This window comes from Haliotis rufescens, unplaced genomic scaffold (assembly GCF_023055435.1).
Source record: "Haliotis rufescens isolate VD_foot unplaced genomic scaffold, xgHalRufe1.0.p SCAF_1, whole genome shotgun sequence".
Classification (NCBI taxonomy): domain Eukaryota; kingdom Metazoa; phylum Mollusca; class Gastropoda; order Lepetellida; family Haliotidae; genus Haliotis; species Haliotis rufescens.
In genome coordinates, this window is record NW_025963779.1 from 49,642,412 (window position 1) to 49,658,460 (window position 16,049).

The window sequence follows — 16,049 nt, forward strand, 5'->3', positions numbered from 1 at the left end:
AATATGACTATTCATAACAATACATCATAAAAGAGTTAGGCCACCACACTAGGGACTATGGGGAATCCTTGGTAATCTGCATGGTTCCCTGGCAGGATGTACACCGCCCCTTCAGTCACTGGCAATAGGTAGGAGTTTTAGCCATAAATTGAAATTGCATGTTTTCTGCGCTTCAAATCTATCATGTATAAACTACTTTATTGAGTGAAACCCTATAGTATGCGAGCAATTTTACATGGAGTTCGCTCAGTAGGATCATGCTACACACTGTATTGTTAATCTGTTTTATCTCACGTAAGCCACATGACTACATGTACACTCGTGTAACATTCGAAACTGCAGTGCATATTTACGAGGAAGAAGTTGGATCAATTCCAGCAGCGTATTGCGACCTAATTCAGCCATGTCATTCCTAAAAATAGACAAACGCGGGTATAGCCACAAAGCGAAAGTACAAGTAGCCATCACACGAAGGTCGTGAGGAAATATCCCTTGGTAAGTAACACATCTGAATTGATGATTTCACTGCTAGGTTCTACGTTGTTTAGCAAGTAACACTAAACGATCTTCACGGACACTTTGCTCCATGCACCGCAAGTGTCCTAGCCTATTCTGCCTACAAATGAATAAGATGCGCATAACATGTCATGCATACTGACAAACTAGCATTACCAGTGTTGTCGTTTATGAGATGGTATGTTTAATGCTCAGTGATAAGGGAACACTGTACAGAAACGACAGCGCTTTCTGCACTAGCTATTGACGTTCAGGGCCTCGGCCCGCAAAGCTGTCACAGAGCTACGACTGTCGTCAGCATATGTTGTTACCGCTTTGTGAACGGGTCCCAGGAAGTTAGGAGAGGTGTATAAATGGGTCATGAGTTCATCTGACAGACAATGGATATGGTGTAGTATTGACAGATCCGTTCAGTATAGTCCATGCTAACATGTTTAATCACAGGAATAGAAAGAGTGTGTTCGTCATTACACTTGACGTAAATTAATGGAATTGATGTTAAGTAAGGTGGTTATAATTTATTTCATGTAAGTATTGTATAAAATGTCAAATTTGTTAATGTATTGCTGTTTTTAAATGGTATATGCTCTTAACAAAAATAGAGGATTATGAAATATAAATGTTGTTATAAGGTATTAGAACAAAGATAAGTGTTGACGACAAACATCCCATGCAGGAACGTTCATGTCTGTAAAACAGACCAAAACACATCTTATAGTTTGCGCGTGCCTCACGCAGCAGGGCAACACAAGTGCGTTGTACACAACGTCGAAACTGGTGTGATTGTCGCTGGTCACATGTCTTGTTTTTAGATGAGACGATACACTTTCCGCTTCCTTGAACACGTCTGGGGCATGAAATGGAGGACGTGTGTGCCAACGTCACAGGTCGCTGACCACGTTGTTTTGTTTGTTTGTTGTTTCACGCCGCACTCAGCAATATTTCAGCTATATGATGGCGGTTTGTGAATAATCGAGTTTGGACCAGACAATCCAGTGATTAATATCATGAGCATCGATCTACGTATTTGGGATATGATGACATGAATCAACTGAGTCAGCGAGCCTGATCACCCGATCCCGTTATTCGCCTGTTACGACAAGCCTGTTAACGGTCATAACATCTACTGTCATACTTCACTACCGTTTGTAATGTGTTCATTATTAACATACAACTATTATTAGAAACTAGGGGCGGTGGAGTAGCATAGTGGTTAAAGCGTTCGCTCGTCTCGCCGAAGACACGGGTTCGATTCCCCACATGGGTACAATGTGTGAAGCCCAATGTCTTGTGCACCCCGCCATCATATTGCTGGAATATCGCTAAAATCGGCGTAAAACCATAGTCACTCACTGAATACAAAAAACTTATATATCGCACAGTTTTAGAAATAATCCCCAATTATGTTTTTTCTTGTCTTTTCAAAGGTACAACAATGGAAGATATACACGATAGACATCTCCATTTCCGACAATTTGGTCCAGGGACTGCCTTTGTTAGTGACAGACAGTGTTGCATTATTGTTGATATCTGCACGAACTATGCTTGTATTGACAGATTACATACTGCAGGTGAGATGATGCTTAACAGACACGTTTTACGCCTTAATCCTTGATTTAGTTTAAAAAAGAAAAGTATTTATTCTAATAACGTTCAATGAAGGGCACTTGTTTAACAAAGGTGCGAACACGTCACATATATAGAGGGAAAAGATTATAAATACACAAACCAACTCTGTTATCAATGATATTACAGCTTGTAAACTGCCACTTCAAGATCTTAAAACTCCTACAAGGCATAAGTATTTCCAGCATTCTGTTATTAGCATAGCTTCTAATGGAAACGTTTCAGAGTGTACAACACTGTTTCACCTGCACTGGGAAGACACCGACAGTGGGAGTGAGACATCCAGTATCACAGTGACCGAGGCCAAAGCACAGCACGAATCTACAGTTATAACCCCTTACCTTGTTAGCAACCTCCTCAAGGATCAAGCAGCATTACATGAATTCACGAGCACGATGCTGACTGCACACCGGGTTAAGCTGATCCACATGGAATACGCTCCACTTGCTATGACGTTCGAGCACTGTGGTGATTCAGACAGAGAAGCATTGATCTCCGTGAAGCACAAGGTTCTCCTGTTGGTGAAAGAATTCGTAAAACAGTCAACAGGATTTGAACGTTTGGAAACATTGAATATTGAAATACATGAAGGAAAACCAATATCGTTTGGAAATTTAACTTATCAGTGTTGCATGGCAAACGTTGTGGGAATAGCGTAAGTATTTAAAAAAGATTCTACATATTTACATTCTGACAATGTCTTAAGAGTATTATAATCGCAACTAACCCTAGCATACATCTATGATTGAATGTTTGTTCTCCTTTTAGAATTAATATATTTATTTGTATTTCTGACACTAGGTCTTCAACAGGACACAAGGAAACACCGCACGTGATTCCAGATACGATAGAAAAGAGATTTAATAGTATTGAAGAGAAGCTTTCTCACCAAAAGAAATTCATGGAATCTCAATTTGTTGGTCAAGATAAACAATATGAAGACATTCGATTGTCATTATGCAACATTTCTGCGGCTATGAGTGATAATTCTCACAACCTGTGGAAGGTAAACTGTGAACAGAAGGTTCAGCAAAATATCCTCGATCTCCCTGAGACCGATCTTGAACGTTTGGATTCAATTTATCCTTCCGAAAGAGATATACTTACTGATGAAGGGGAAAAGACAAATGAACTGCAGAGAGAGGACATGGTGGGTGTGAATGACAACCGAACTACTGTAGATGGGGACACTGAGATGAAGGTAGAACAAGATAAACATGATGACAAATCAGAGCGGGAAAACAACTGTGTCGATGACGAAGCCTGCCCTCGTGAAGTAGACGTGAATGGAACTTCGTTTGGCAACAAAGGTGAAAATCATCAGCTTGAACATACTGCCCAAGACATCAAACAGAACCCAGTTCCTCAACAGAATGTTCGATTTCAATTTGAGAGAAGTCATTACAATGATGAGAGGTTTGTCAGTAAGGTATCAAACCGGAACAGTGGAATAAGAAGGCAGTACAATGACGAGGTGAATGACGGCTACGTATACCCTGGGAGTAACTACAGAGGCAGCCAGTACGTAAATGCATATGACAGTACCCACCAAACATCTCGGAACAGATATCGAACTACGTATGGGCCTGCCGTTAGTGCACGGTGCCAACTAAATACCACAGCTCGTAACACACAGTACCAGAGAAGACAAACGTCATCATTACCTCGAATTCAAGACTTGTTATTTGGACCCAGTGGTACGGCATCAGAGTCCGACGCCTTCCCTGATATACAAACTGAGGATCTAAATTTTGACTTGATAAAGAGTACTCAGCGCATTGCATCTGCCCAGGAAAGGTAAACGTTGTTGCCAACATTATTATTGTAGTTGCAGTTGGTGTTGTTGTCATTATTATGTTTATTATGAGAATCTTAATAATTATCATGCCCCAGTTTGCGTGTGGTAAAGAGAGGTGAAATAGGGTTTAACAGGTGTGTGTGTGTGTGTGCTTTTACTAGTTCGGACTTGTAAACCTACTGAGATGCCATGCCGCAGTTTTACATTGATACCCCACACGTACATTGTACTTCGACCAGTTCTTTTTATATACCCTTTATTCCAAACTACCATCAGTTTAATTTTTCTGTTAACGTTTTTTTGTATGATACGGACAGGAGATCGAACCGCCGACCTTCCACTCCCCGAAAACACGTTATATCCACTACCTCGCGGAAGCGGACATTGTGATAGTTGAATACCCTTATATCACAATAATGCTGACACATATTACATGTGGTATTTGTTTAAGGTTACTGAACATGTGTTAAAACAAATAAATTTGTAATGCATGTTCCATGTTTCTATATTTTACAGCAAGTATGGGGAACCGAGAAAGGAGAAAATCGACGGAGACGAACAAAAGCAGAAACACTTTCGTCTGATGTTAGAATGTATCATCGGTGACAGTCCCTACTGGAGCAGAATATGGGCCAGTGTGGAAGAAGCATTACTTGAAGGTATGTCGTAACCTTAATATGCTTTTGGCATAGTTACACGGTTACATAGACAATCATATACACATACTGCTAAATTCTAACATAATGATCGAAGCGGAAACATGAACAGCTTGGCGATAAAAGACTCACTATCCTTACCATTCGTATGATTGATATTATTTGGGTGGCGAACAAAGTAAGATGTCTTAACAATTTGACAACTTTTAACGGCTGTCGTTTCAAAGGAAGCTGTTGAGATGTGATGCATGAATAACTTCGATGAACAATATTTTATTTTTAGATGAGACTCCTGTTCCAAGATTTGACCTGGCCCTGGATACAGTCATATGTATGGACACATCCAGTAGCATGCGGGGAGACCCTTTCCAAGAAATGAAGAAAATCACCACAGATTTTATCAATGGTAATTTTGATACTATTATCTTGCAACAGCTTCATATTTCTTCAAATGTAGAAATGTGAATTGATGTAGGTTTTCGATGTACATGTTATGTAAATGATAATGATTATGTTTTCATAGGGATTGAGGACATTGCAGAACGCTATGATGTTGAAGAAAATATTGCTCTGGTTACCTTTGGAGGAAGGGCAAACGTGGTTCATCACTTATCGAACGACTATGGCAGTCTTCGCGATGCACTAGGTAGTAATGATGTATTCTGACTGTGATTTAAGATTTAACAGTCTCCTATCTAAATTTATATTTTGTCGAAGTTTATTTAACCAACCGGAAAGTGAAAACTTTCGGCTTGGATATATGACGTCATTACTTCCTTATCTTCTTTCCTCGACTAGGTGAACGTTGACATAGAATCATCCTGGTTTATCCATGTGATATAGTGACCACTGTACTAATATATCATGTGTTTTGTTAACAGAAAAGATCAAACCCGGCGGTCCCTCTCCAATCATGGAAGGTGTTCTTGTCTCAATGGCATGTCTGGCAAAAGGTAGTCATTGGTCTGCTCACGTGTATATGTTACAGTCAATATGTAAACTGACCGAAATTTTCACTTAGGAAATTTGCAAAACGCCAAAATATATCAGTCATTTTACAATTATGTTTCCGTCAGATTGACTAAAAGTTGTTAAGAAGTCCAAAAGGGCTTTAAAACATAACACAAGAGACTAATTATGCTGGGATTAGGAGCACAAGTCTTTATAAAAAATATACACTGACTTTCGTTTTCTTTTAATCATTTTCAGTCACTGGGTGATGAAAAAGAGCATAATGATGTTCGGAATTTGTTATCATTAAATAGGAAATGGAACAATAATTGTAAAATTACTTAAATATTTTGGCGTTTTGTAAATTGCCTAAGTAACGATTCAGTCATTTTACACATTGAACAATTTTACACATTGACTGTAACATGTATGCTGACATGGTTCGGTTTAACAGGAAGTATGTGTGTGTCGTTGTAGCCTAAATGTGTATAGCATCTGGACTATTACTTTCACATAATCAACAAATTTTGACATTCCATGTAATTTGATTTTTGACCAACGATATACTTGGTTTCATTAAAGCCAAAACATCATGACAAAAAAATTCTTATAGAAAATATAGATTTTGTTACTTATTGTCTGTTATTTTGTGTTATCAAAAGGTGGTGTATTCAAGATCAGTAACAGTATGCAGCTTCGGCCACGAATTATATTCCTAACTGATGGCCTGCCAACAGGGGAGATGCCCCAGACATCACAGGACAGCATGTTTACAGGGGAAATGGTACGTCCATACATACTGTCGGAGTTGGAAAGAGCTCGCTTATGCTTGAAATTATTTGTTTCAGGGATATATCTATCAATGAAACCACTAACATGTTTCTTTTCTGTAGGATAAAGAACGGATCTCGAGAGCATTTGCAGAGATTAGAAGCAGACAACTCGACGATTATCTACCCGATGAAATTGTTTTTGTTCCCGTGGGAATCTCTTGTAACATGGTACATCATTATATGTTTAATTTAACGGATTCATGTTTCCATTGCAAGTGCTAAGCCTATCATATATTTGCGTACGTCATTTCTAGTAATCAACTAATATATGATAATGGACAAGTGAGAACATTTAAACAGTAATTAAAAAACTCAAATGATGTTTCGAAATATTTTTTTAAGTTGATGTCGATTCGCGCGTAGATAAAAACTTCAATGTTGTGCATAAGCCATCCGAAAATATGCATGTGAGGAACAAGCTATATTTTTTATGCTTACATCGTTTTGAATTTGGCAGAATTGCCTCCAAGCCCTTGCGTCATATTGTGATGGAACAGTGGCAGACGCTTCATCGGTGGCCAAGTTACCAACATACCAATTTCTGCACGTAAGTACTATTGAAATGTTCAGGGAATACAGTTCGATGATGGCAGCTGTCCGTATATGATGTAGTAACGGTATCCAACACAGACGCAGGGTATACTGAACTTACCGTTACATAACACCTATACTTTTAAAGTGCCTTTGTCATTTCAAGCCAGTTGTAAATGCACTAATACATACATATATGTGTTATATGCACCCAGTTGGTCACACGTCCATGTATTACCGTTAATGCTGTGAGACGGTTTAGGAAATCTCTTCAAGTCATTATTTTCATTTCAGAAAAGTGCGATTCGTGCCATTGACTACATACGAGACAACGACCAGGACTCGGCACTGTTTCGTGCGGGGTTACAAGGGGTGTTTATGGATATGGAACCTGGGCTGGACAGTTCAGACAGGGTTGGTTTTCTTATGTACCCATAATGCACAATGTAAACAAACACAGTAGATCCTTCTTCGGTACTGTATTTATTACAGATTTACCCAAACACATAATGTAAGGTGAATAGTTTACTATATTCAGTTGCATCATTTCATATTGGCATTTTGTTTACTGTATGTCCGGCTCCAATGTCATTTAGCCATGAATATGGAGAACACGTGAATTTTACTGATGACTCCGAGGAATCAAACTTAAATTGTCTTATAATTATGGATTCCGGCTGCCAAAGGAAGTATTCATGAGGATACAGTAAGCAGTTTCCGGTACTGAATGTGGATGTCTGTGATAAGCTACAGTGGTACTCCATGATCATTAGTGCAATGTTGCAACATAATTTTGACAAGAAAACCCGATGAAAAGCTATTTAGGAAGTGAATTACACATTTGAGGGACACACAGTTGCTTTCAAATGTTTGTCTTTCAGTGTCATAAAGGGGTATATCTAAGCATGATATTGGCAGTCTGCACTTGCGGACTAACACCTGCATGGTTAGCTTCAATTTCTAGTCGTTTAATGTACCAGTATAAAATCTGATAAACATCCCATGTTGCCGCTAAGATAAAACCGGAGGCAGTGGGTCCTTGATAGTATTAAAATTCGGGTTTATATGATATCATGTAGGTAACTTGCCATTAGTCTATATGTAAAATGATTCTATACACAATTTATGGTTATCATGTTTCTATCGTATTAGGGGAGAGGAAGACATAATATGCATAGACATAGAAGCGACTATGTTTCATGGGACAGTTTACCCATTCCTGTGTAATATCTAAAATCTCCAATTGTAGCTCATGTCACAATGATGTGTTAACGATTTTCTCTGTGTATTAGCGGATCGTTTCGAGTCGACGAGGCAGATGTCATATAATCGCTAAAGAATCTAGATTTCTGATTAGCCAGTCGGCGTCTTGTAAAAACCTTTGTAAGTTGGATGGTCGAGTCTGTACGTTAAGTTAAATGATGAGAGTCTGATGTGGTCATAAGATAGATTGTCACACAGAAATATTTCGCCGGAAAAACGTATTCTTACTTGTGAACTCGTAATGATAAATTCTTTACTTGTTTTAACAGCAGAGTGTACGGGAGTTTACGAACTGAATGCACGTGTTTGTGTGTGTGTGTGTGTGTGTGTGTGGCTGCTTGTACTAGGCCGGACTGATGCCGATTTATAGTGCTAGCCCACTGAGATACCATGCCGCAGTTTAACATGAATACCCCACTCAGACACAGTATACTGACTCCGAGCCAACAAGTTCTTGCTTTAACCCCTTAATGTCGAGCGCTAGACAGGGTAATCATATTCTAGAGCGTGACATCGCTTTTAACAATTTGATACACCTCTAATGCCTTTTAGAATGTTTTTTACTTAAGCGGGTGGTGTACAACATACTTGCCCCGAAGGTTGACGCCTTGATCAACCACGGCTCTGTCAACAATTTTCAAAACATACACGAGGACCCGGGACTGCCTCCCCTCGGTTCCAGAGTCGTCAGAGGGCCAGACTGGCTGTGGGGAAATCAGGACACTGAGGGCCCAGGGACAATATTCAACCACGCGCTTGACAGTAAGAACTACTCGTGTTCAGGCAGTTACATAGGCTGGTTGCGACGGGAAATTATCTTTGAGATTTTTTGTAAAAGTATAGATACCTCTGCTGCATTATAAAGAAAACCCCATGGGCTATGGAAGTGATAGACTTTATTGGCGACTTGTATTTGTAAATGAACGTTATTACCGGTGTTTGTATGTATTACTTGGCATACAAATTATATATGTATATTTGAAACCAAATACACGCTTTGTCAAGAATAGAATTATGTTACCACACTTATGACTAACATACAAGTCACCCATATTCATAGTTGTTGAACATTTATGCTTCGTTAAAGAATATACAGACACGCATGTGTATGATACACTGTAACGTTTGTTGTCAGACATTGTGTGGGTGATGTGGGACAATGACCACTCGAATGCGTACAGATATGGACAGAAGGACAAGTACGACGTCATCACAGTGGAGGACCAGCCTCGAGTCCTCAATGAATACTTGATTGCTGTCGGTGTTCAGGTAGAGAGAGGTGAGCAACAACGCGACCTGAACGTCAGACATTTCAAATTGAATCCTTTAAATTATATTTTACTTAAGCTACTCAAATGCGGTAATATACAAATATAAATGATAAACAATACGCACATTGTATATGACATATTTGAAGTGAAAGCACATATATACCAAATATTATTTTATCCAACAGAATTGTACATCGACAAAGTGTTATTATATATGCGCAAGTTTCAAATTATGTTTTTCATAGGTCCTGACTGGCATCTTCTGTACGGGAATCAGGACGGTGGACCGGGAAGCTACGGCAGCGTCATTCGGGTTATGGTGGGGAAAGTCAAGGTAGGAATAAAACTGACTGTTAGAATGGAGGCAATCATAATTAGGCTTACAGTACTTACTTTCATATTGCTTCGTGGATATATTTGAATATATACATGGTTGATGTGTTACCGAATCGTATTTGCTTCTGTGATCGAATAAACGAATATTGCAAAACGCTACATCTGCAGTTGAGAGTGAGTGAGTGAGTGAGTTGGGTTTAACGCCGCATTTAACAGTATTCCAGTTATATCGCGGCGTGTCAGCTTAATGTGGGAGGAAAGCCCGAAGTGATGCAGGTCCCAGAAGTTTACCTCTTCGGTGAAACCCACAAGCACGGGTAAGGGGCTAACACACCTAAAAACATAATCGGGGCGAACCAGGATTCGAGCCCACAATCATAGGTTTCTGGCATGCCCAAGGGACGCAACTCTGCACAGCTAATCGCGGCGTCTTAGATGACTGGGCCACAGCACTTGAAAAGCTCTGATATGAGTATTATATCAATATATTCGGATTTGTAACAACATGTTTGGTAATGCAAGTGATGAATTAGTGATCACTCGATAGGAATTAGGAACACTCTCAAAATCAGGATATCATATTAGTATACTGTTCTTTGGTGATGCCAAGACAAACCTATATTATGCAGAGACAATTTAAAAGTATGTACATGTGTAGTACAGTCACATGAAGATGGTATACATCAAAATATACATAACTATTTAAAATGACAACTTTTGAAAGGTTCGATGGCAGAGTGGTCGAATGTACACCTACAGATACGGCATTGGAGGAATGTTTGACTTATCTATTCGGTACGTAATATTGTATCATAAATCATAAAGTTGTAATGACAAACTTAATTCGTCAGCTAAGTATATATGTAGTAGCAACTGGTGATACAATAATATAACTTGACACGGGAATCATTAGTTCATTAGTTTTCGATGTGTATTCATTGACAAATAATGCAGTCCGTCTCTATCAGGGACCCTGTTGCCTCCATCCTTGAAACAACTGCCAAATCAGAAGTATATTCAAGCAATACTTCAGGTAAGAATAAATACTTTCGACAAATCATTATGTATACATATGAACTTTATCAAACATGTGCCACTGTCATTCCAGGTAATATGCATTGATCTGATTGAGTGACTGAAGGATGTGCACAACGTTTATCTACTCGTGAGGTACATATGTACTTTCTAGTGAGTCATTAATCTGTGTTGTGAGTTTGTGTTCACGAATTAATTGGTCAGTATATGCATATATGTATATGAGTAATGGATAATAAAGGACACTCCTTAACGTAGGGCATGAAGGTGTGCAGACGTTGCAGGAAGACAGGCCACACGTATGGCAGAGACAGGACAAACAGAATGGCTGGGAATCATACACAGAACTCAATGACGCTAAATTGAAGAAGGAATATGGGAAAAACTCACAAGGTTCCTGTTTAGTTCAGAGACATGGAGAGAGGTACGTGATATGCTAATTGTTACAACATCGAAATAACATTCTGTTGGTATTGTATTTCTATTGTGATCGAAATTTCTTTTATTATTTATTATTGTAGCAAGATAAGTATCAGTAACTATGTACATAACTGACACCATCGCACGCCTGTGTGAAATTAAAATGTTTTCTGTGTTATCAAGTTTCAGGGTATCATTCAAATCCCTACAAGAGCGCTCTGTAACTGACAAAACCTGGGTTCCGGTGCGGAAATATTTTGAATAGATATGTGAGTATATTTCAGAGTACATGTAGCGCCACGAAGCGACTAATATGGACTGGGGAATAAATAATGAACAGAGGTGGAAAGTAATCAATACGCACCATGCGTTATCATTATATTACATAAAACGTGACCCGTGAAGATGCGTGGTTGAATATGTCTTCACCAACCATGCTTGCCGTGAAGGTCGACTGCGCTTGTCGTAAGATGCGACTAACGGGGTCGGGTGGTCAGGCACGCTGACTTGGTTGATGCATGTCATCGTATCCCAATTGCGTGTCAATCACTGGACTGTCTGGTCCAGACTCGATTATTCACACACCGCCGTCATATAGCTGGAATATTGCTGATTACGGCGTTAGACAACAAACAAACAAAACATAAAACGTCTAAAGGTTTGTAATGATATGTTCGTATTTCCAAAGAGCAGATGATTTATCTGACACTTATAATATATTGTTTCTTATCGTCCACAGATCAAGTCGTCATTGAAGTATGAGAATCATGAAGAACACGATATTATTGTGAGATCAGTTGCACTTGACATATTTCATTTTTAGACGAAGATTTCAAGTGACTTACGATCTTTACTTGATATATTGATGCCATGTTTATACTCATAGTATTTTGTTTATTTCACTATATTGCCACAGTGTAGTCGTTTTTGCTACACAAAAATACTCATGGTAGTACTCCATGTCACAATTTAGCTGCTTTATAAGGAGTAAATGTTTGCTTAACATTTGGGCCATGTTATGTAGAAAGACGGACAGTAATATTTCATGAAATTCTCCCAAGTTAGTTACTATAAGTTATTCAGTTAGTAACGTACATTTCGTTTTTAAAAACATGACATCCAAACAACGGCAGAGTATTGCTAGAAGTTTTAGAAACAGTATGTTATAAAATCATGAGTTTATTAGAAATACTTTTTTGTCATTGATAACGTTTTTGTTAAAGGGAGAAAAAAAGTCCTTTGAAAAATTCAACCTTAAGATATTCACAAAAGTGGCGATCAGTTGAAATGTGCAGCTCAGTTTCTACACAATCACAGAATGTTCTGGAGTCGGTAGGAGGTCTGCTCCAGTGTCTGCATGCAGTCGGAGTGATCAAGAACGGAACCGCGTTTATGTTTTTCTCTTTTTTCGAGATACCATCGTTCTCAAATACGTGTCCCTGTGTTGGTCTTTTTTGACGTTCGGTTCAATTTAATATACGAGAACGGGTATGTATTAGTCTCTTTGTTGTTAAACAATATATCCATCCCATTCTCCACAGCCAGCAATAGTGTATGTGTTTTGTTGTACGCCCAGAAAGAAGCGACATGCTTTTTTTTGGCTCGTTTTGATCTGACTATGGGAGTAAAGTCTCCATAACTGTGCGCCATACATGATAATTGTCTCCTGTGCTTGTGTATACGTTATACGCCAGATCTCCAAACTGATGATATTTTGATGTTGGCACTGATAGGGCCAAGAGTAATATGGCTAAACAATCATCATCAATGTACACACCTTCTCCACAAACCCGTATCTGTCCTGCCAAGTCATTGATGACCAGTGAAAACAGTATAGGTGATAATATACATCCCCGTTTAATTCCCCTTATAACAGCAAAGAATGGTCATGAAATCGTTCACGCGTTCACTACAGGTAATATTTCCATATAGAGATTAAATAGCGTTGTGCATTTTCCCGTGAATGAACTATCTTCAACTGAAAACATAGACAGTCACCATGTATTATTATCGAACGCTTTTAGTCTTTAAGGGATAAACCAAGTTATTGCGTCTTCAGGGTCAGTTTCTTTTTTAACTATTGGGTTCATGATAGTATTTTCCATGCACTTGGAATACTATTTTCATGAAAACATTTATCAAATCGTTTATATATAATTGATTTTTTAACACCCCAGGAGGAACATTATCCAAGCCGACAGCTTTCCGATTCTTACCCCTTTCAACAGCATTTCTAAGAGGCAGTACAAAAGTAAAACCTCTCAATTTCTGTTTTGCATATGTTAAATGATCATCATCAAACCCCTCGATCTAAGTATCAGCGTATATGCTGTCAAAGTCATCTTTCCATTTATTCAAAACAGTCGGAGTGTCTTGGGTTGCAGAGTCGTTACCAGTTTTCACCTCTACGGGGTTATGAGCTTTTTCCGTTGTTAGCTATGCCTGTGTTCCCCATCACCTTCCAGGAGTCATGCTCAGTTTAGTTTATAGAGTTAGCGATTCTTCTTATTTTCCTGTTATTGTCTGTTGTATTTTCTGTTTTCTCTCAAACATAATAGGGGCGGTCGGGTAGCCTAGTGGTTAAAGCGTTCGCTCGCCACGCCGAAGACCCGGGTTCGATTCCCGACATTGGTACAATGTGTGAAGCCCATTTCTGGTGTCCCCCGTCGTGATATTGCTGGAATATTGCTAAAAGCGGCGTAAAACCATACTCACTCACTCACTCGCTCAAACATAATAAATAGCGATGTCTCCAATGGTTCCTACAGCGTTATCAAAACAACGTCAAGATCGAGTGATAACGCTGTTTAGTTTGAAGAAAATGCATAAACAGAAAAGGACAAGTAGTAGTTTATGATTTACGGTCCTAAATTTCAACTACTCTATTGCATCTCCATTTGGATTGTCATCAGTTGGCACGAGTTGACAACTTTGAATGTTCCGATTAGGATATCTGCCCAAAACGTTATTATTTCATTTTCAGTATCAAAGTAAAAATGAGAAAGCTTCGCATATTTTATAGCTTGAGAAGCGCTTACTCAATTATGCTATATGTGTTTCGCAAATGGAAAATCATAACAATATAAAACGTCCACAATATATATGGACTATGTAGAGTTATAACAACTTCCCAAAGAGGTGACCGTAAAGTAAAATATAAGTATCTCACACTTACCATGGCCACGTATTGTGTGTTGATAAGGTAATCAGTACTGTAACCATTAACCATTGCCATCTGGTTCTTAATGTGTTACTGGACTGGTTCACAGCCGAGTGAAGAGGTGCAATGTGAACTGCATGGACACGAAACCTATTTTATTTACCCAACACGTTTGTTATTTATTTGACACTTGGATATTCAGGCTGAACTGACCTGCTGCCTGTTATCAGACCATTTAATTTAGTAGTAAATATATGCATGCTTCTAATGTTGACCATTCCTGAAAATTTCGGAACCATTTTCTTGTTACACATTGTAGCAATTGTATGAAAATGCAGAATTTGTATTTCTTGAAGTGTTCAAACAACTAAATTATATCTGAATTGTATTTATATACGTTATGGGGGTGGTTTGGGTGTTTCATAGCTTGGTTTTTTGTATACATGTTTCAACAATAAATCACATTAATGTATAATGCGTTCTTGTTTTCGTGAATGTATCATATGATTAACATGTTAATATTATCCGGTCACCACTGATATGAAATCTGGGAACCTGTGGAAATTTTAACACAAATAGTACATTAACATAGCTAACGCGAACCTTTTTGGATTCTGTGAATATGTTTGTTTGTTTTGTTTGTATGTTGTTTAACTCCGCACTCACCAATACTCCAGCTATATGACAGTGGTCTGTAAATAACCGTGTGTGGACCATACAAACCAGTGATTGACATCATCAGCATCGATCCACGCATTTGGGATACACTGACATGCATTAACCAAGTCAGCGAGCCCGACCACCCGATCCCGTTAGTCGCCTCGTACGACAAGCATAGTCGCATGGGTTTCGGGGGTTTCACGGGTTTCTTTATATATTTATGTAGATCTTAAATATGTTTGCGTTGACAAGATTAGCTACATTGCCAACCAGCATCACAAGCATTCATCACAATTAACAATAGTGAGTGTATCAATTCGGTTCCAGCTCTTTTAAATAATGGACATTCACACATGTCGTAAAGATTGCATCAAGGTTGGACGAGTTGCCCCCCTTGCACATTGACCTCAATATTTGCTTTGACTATGCATTGTACTTCAAACCAGAGTCGTTGCTTGAGGCGATTGATACGGCAAGCTATATTTACACCTGACTTATGTCAGGTTGACCTAATGACTAGCTCAACTGGTTTACAAAGCAAAATTAAAAGCAGTCAATGGGTTTTCCTGCATGGCCTATCTACAGACCATCGATACAGTGTTTTCGTCAGGGTTTTCCCGAGCGATAACAGGACTAGTGAAATGTTTTACTATTGCCGACACAGGAAGAGCGTCCATCAAGTTACGGTAATGGATAGTTTTGGTTGCAGCAGATAAGTGTTAAGTGTCAGTCTATGTTAATTATTATTCTTGAATCTAATCATTTTCATGTGTATTTTGTGTACAGTTTTGAAGGAACATAAGTCTTTCCAAGCTGAGGTAGTGTCTTCAAAGACACTTTAAATGTGATCTTTCCAGAACAATAGTCAGGTAAATTGTATACTACTTCATATTCTAACAGCCAGGTTATACAGTCGTAATCAGGTCCGCTTGGATGGGACGACATAAAGGTTGAAAAAGACAGAATCAGAAAAGCAGAAATGGTCGGATGTCG

General features: G+C 38.8%; 1 protein-coding gene across 1 annotated transcript in view; it reads left to right on the plus strand.

The window, feature by feature from the left end:
- Window positions 1-390: 390 nt before the first annotated feature.
- LOC124131461 overlaps window positions 391-16,049 on the plus strand; it is a 28,909-nt gene continuing 13,250 nt past the window's right edge. Inside the window, exons 1-19 of the mRNA XM_046494746.2 lie at window positions 391-495; window positions 1,944-2,087; window positions 2,368-2,797; window positions 2,944-3,939; window positions 4,457-4,599; window positions 4,880-5,002; window positions 5,120-5,242; window positions 5,478-5,549; window positions 6,210-6,331; window positions 6,441-6,548; window positions 6,838-6,927; window positions 7,206-7,325; window positions 8,744-8,936; window positions 9,310-9,453; window positions 9,691-9,779; window positions 10,506-10,576; window positions 10,750-10,814; window positions 11,075-11,240; window positions 11,420-11,499. Coding sequence (XP_046350702.2) covers window positions 1,952-2,087; window positions 2,368-2,797; window positions 2,944-3,939; window positions 4,457-4,599; window positions 4,880-5,002; window positions 5,120-5,242; window positions 5,478-5,549; window positions 6,210-6,331; window positions 6,441-6,548; window positions 6,838-6,927; window positions 7,206-7,325; window positions 8,744-8,936; window positions 9,310-9,453; window positions 9,691-9,779; window positions 10,506-10,576; window positions 10,750-10,814; window positions 11,075-11,240; window positions 11,420-11,499 — 3,271 coding nt within the window. The 5' untranslated portion in view covers window positions 391-495; window positions 1,944-1,951. The remainder of the gene's footprint in view (window positions 496-1,943; window positions 2,088-2,367; window positions 2,798-2,943; window positions 3,940-4,456; window positions 4,600-4,879; window positions 5,003-5,119; window positions 5,243-5,477; window positions 5,550-6,209; window positions 6,332-6,440; window positions 6,549-6,837; window positions 6,928-7,205; window positions 7,326-8,743; window positions 8,937-9,309; window positions 9,454-9,690; window positions 9,780-10,505; window positions 10,577-10,749; window positions 10,815-11,074; window positions 11,241-11,419; window positions 11,500-16,049) is intronic.